Source organism: Buceros rhinoceros, unplaced genomic scaffold, assembly GCF_000710305.1.
Source record: "Buceros rhinoceros silvestris isolate BGI_N320 unplaced genomic scaffold, ASM71030v1 scaffold10218, whole genome shotgun sequence".
NCBI classification, from domain to species: domain Eukaryota; kingdom Metazoa; phylum Chordata; class Aves; order Bucerotiformes; family Bucerotidae; genus Buceros; species Buceros rhinoceros.
Genome location: NW_010428596.1, coordinates 1,365 through 5,073, shown reverse-complemented (window position 1 = coordinate 5,073; position 3,709 = coordinate 1,365). Strand labels below are relative to the sequence as shown.

At 57.3% G+C, this 3,709-nt stretch overlaps 1 protein-coding gene across 1 annotated transcript in view; it reads left to right on the top strand.

Moving 5' to 3' along the window:
- The window catches only part of LOC104498902 (40S ribosomal protein S4), a gene marked incomplete at its 5' end in the record, with an annotated part of 4,018 nt that extends 1,370 nt beyond the window's left edge, over positions 1-2,648 (top strand). The window contains 3 exons of the mRNA XM_010142340.1: positions 859-1,030; positions 1,699-1,856; positions 2,490-2,648. Of these exons, the coding sequence (XP_010140642.1) occupies positions 859-1,030; positions 1,699-1,856; positions 2,490-2,591 (432 nt within the window). The remainder of the gene's footprint in view (positions 1-858; positions 1,031-1,698; positions 1,857-2,489) is intronic.
- Between the last annotated feature and the right edge of the window lie 1,061 nt (positions 2,649-3,709).

Genomic DNA, 3,709 nt, shown 5'->3' with positions numbered 1-3,709 from the left:
TGAGCTGGCTTACCTTCCCAGGGAGCTCTGAGAAGGCGATGGCTCTGCTCTGTGTGGTGGCCTTACTGTAATGCCGTGATCAGAAACCTGGTACTGCCTGTGAGTCAAAAGCCTTGAACTCCTTCCTGGGCCTGTTAGGAAAGTGTTTACAAAACTGCCCCCAGTGTCGAGGAGTGACTCGTGCATGTGTTTCCTTGACCCAAGAGTGTTCACGTGCCTGAGCTGCAAGTCTGCGCTCTCCTTCACGTGTCCTTCCTAAGGACAGGCTGTGCAGGAACATGATGATGCCCAGGGGAGAGCTGGCTGTGCTGTAGCCGGCTGTGGTGTGTGTTTGGGGCCTCTCCACCCCCCTGTGATAAACTTTTACCTCTGGCTACCACCTGGTGGTGCCCCATGAGTCCTAAAGGGGAGGTGAACGGCAGGAGGGAAAATAGGGTGCTCTGGAGGAGGGATACAGAGCTTTCTTGGGTCTTGAAGAAAGGCAGCCTCTGCCTCTGCTGTGTGACCGTGGGCTTCAGGGCAAAATGGGAAGACTAGAAGTCTTCCCTGGTGTGGGCTTCCCTGGGACAGTGCAGGCAGTGTCTGTGGGGAGGCCAAAGCCCCGGGTGGGCGGCTGTTGCCGAGGTGGAGGTGTTTTCCAGGGAGGCTGTGGCATGGCTGTGTGGCAGCCCTGTGAGAGGCATTGCTGGGGCAGGTGAGGTGGGCAAGTCGCTGCCTGGGCTTTTGCTGTGAGCCTTGGAGTGTCTGGGTGTTTTGCGTGGGGCCCAAGACCTGTTGTGGCTGGCAGCTCTCTGGGAGACAAGAGTTCCCTGGTCCTTGGTGCTGCTTCAGCTGAGCAGTGTTGGGTTCTGTTTGCAGTACAAGCTGTGCAAGGTGAGGAAGATCTTTGTGGGCACCAAAGGAATCCCTCATCTGGTCACCCATGATGCCCGCACCATCCGCTATCCGGACCCCCTCATCAAGGTGAATGATACAGTCCAGATTGACCTGGAGACGGGCAAGATCACAGATTTCATCAAGTTTGACACAGGTAGGTCTTGCATCCCGTGTAAAGCGTTGTGCTCTTCCCCACTGTGGAGAACAGTGTGGATGCTGAATGCAGATGCCAGGTATCTTTTCTCTGAAGTAACGAGGCAGTCGTGGCAGCCTTGGGAAAGAGGTTTCTCAGGGGCATCTTCAGCTGGAGCTGGGGCAGGGATTCTTACCATGTGCCGTCAGTGGCAGGCCTTTGGCGTAGGGGCTTGGGATGATTCTGAGAGCAAGCAGGCACCAGGTAGAAGCAGTGAGCTGGTGGAGAGGTTGCTTGAGCTTGGCTCTCGCAGGGTGGTGAACATAAAGCTCTGGGCAGCTGTAGGGAGATTCCTGGCTCTTGGCTGTGGGAGAAGGTTCTGGCTGCAGAGCCACGAGCAGTGCCAGGACAAGTGGCATGGGAATGCCTCCTTGGTGCTGACACAACTGAGAAGATAGTGGGGAATGTCTGTTATGGGCCTTGGGGCCAGAGAGCTGTTTGGCTCCTCGAGGTGTGCCAGGGTTCCTGCGAGATGTTGGTGTCACCAGGTGCTTTGCTGGCTGATCTGTGCGCCGGTGCAGCTCTGCCCCTGCCCCTCTCCAGCAGTGCTCCTCAAAGAGCCCAAGCGGAAGGGCTTCACCACAGCCCCCGGTGCCAGCTCTTGTCACACCTGTTTCCCTTCACCCCAGGTAACCTGTGCATGGTGACCGGTGGTGCCAACTTGGGCCGTATTGGAGTGATCACCAACCGGGAGAGACACCCAGGGTCGTTTGATGTGGTTCATGTGAAGGACGCCAACGGCAACAGCTTTGCCACCAGGCTCTCCAACATCTTCGTCATTGGCAAAGTAAGCTCGTGCTGACACAAGGCGGGTGGGTTCTCCCCTGTTGTTGGGAGCTGCTGGCTGAAGCAAAGAGGTGTTCGTGCCTTCTGTAGGCAGCTGCTTGCCCACACAGTGAAGCTGCAGTGCTGGCACCAGTTCTTTCTCTGCTTCCTGTGGTTCTGCTCGCTCTGGACTGACTGCTGTGGGAAGGGGGAGGCATCTGTAAATTTAGGAATGGGGACTTTTTCAAGCAGCAGCCCTGTGGCTCTTTAAAACTTGTGAGAGTGGGGAGCAGAGCGGTGCTCAGTGCTCAGGTCATGATGTGGCCTGGGCAGCTGCTCTGACCAAGAGTTGCCCTCCCCGCTGACGCCTCTGCTGTCTTGCCATTCCCAACGGGCGCTCTCGTCTGGTTTGGAAAGGACGGGTGGTTCAGTTTTGGCTGAAGTGCATTCTTCATGGGCATGACGGAAAGAGGCAGGAGTGGGCCTGTGCACCTCTGGCACCTTCCTCAGGGGCTTCTGCTGGACCAGTGCCGCGGCCACGTGTACGTGGCCCAGCATGGGCAGGGTATGGCTTCTGCTGCTTCCTCCCGCGGTGAGGGAGAGCTCTGCCCCTGTCCAGGTTTCCTGATGTAAGGTGGCTTCTCCCATGCTGCAGGGCAACAAGCCGTGGATCTCCCTGCCCCGTGGGAAGGGCATCCGGCTGACCATCGCTGAAGAACGAGACAAGAGACTGGCAGCCAAGCAGAGCAGCGGGTGAACTCCAGCTGGGGCCGGCAGTGCTCCTGTCAGTCTGTTGATTAAACCGTTTACCACATGGCTGTGTGACTGGCTGGGGAATGTCCCAGGGCTCGGGGGGAGCCGTGCTGTGCCAGCATGAGGCTGTGCTCTGCCCTCTGGAAGGGCTGCTGATACAGGGAGACTCCTGCCAGAGCTGACTTCCCAGAAGGGCAAGGAGCAGTGGGAGAACCTCCAGGCTGCTCCATCCCTGGGAAGGTTCTGACACAAATCGCTCTTGGACATTGTTCCCAGGGACATGCTGGAGGATCAGGGGACTGCGAAGAGCTTGCTGGGCTCTCCATGGGACCAGTGGTGCCAGACAGGCTTGAGATCCTCTGGGATGGCCCTCAGCCATGGGGCTGAGCAGAGGGGAGGCTCCATGACCAGCGCCAGGGCGGGTGGTGCATTGGCCAGTCGGCCGGGCTCCAGCATCCCAAGTCTGGCTGGCAGCCGCTCACTGGGGAAGTCCCTCGCAGGCTGCTCTTCCTTCCTTTCTGTTCCTCAGTACTCTCTTTCTTTCTCCCCATCTCTTTCCCGGTGCTGTTTTTTTCCTCCAGTGCTGGCCTGTCCTCTGTCTCTTTTTAATCTGTCATTCTGTTGCACTGTCTGTCTCATTTTTTTTCATTCTTCCAGCTCTGTCCTGCAGCCCATCACTGTTTTTCTCCTCTTCTGTCCTTTTGTCCTGCTCTTTGTCTTCAGCTTTGTTCTGCCTCCCATCCTTTTTTTTCTTTCTCTTTGTCCTACTCCCTGTCCCTCTCATACTCCCTGTGTTTTTCTGTTCTCCTTACCTTCCTCCCATTTCTGTCCTGTTCCTCCTTCAGTTCTTTTTGTTCTCTCTCACTCTGTCCTGCTCCCTGACACTTTTCCTCACTCCATCCCTGTCCTGCAGCCCAGTGCTGTTTTTTCCTTCTCCATCTCTCTCTCCTGCTGCCCATACCAGCGTGGTGATGATGCGGGGTGACATGCTCTCTCTCCGAGGGACGTCGGCAGGGGTGTCCCTGGTGGATTATCCAGTGTGGGTCCTCTGGTGCGGCTGGTTCCAGGCAGAGGGTTCTCCACGGTGAGGGGAGCCACTGAGGCGGGCCATCTGCGCTGGGC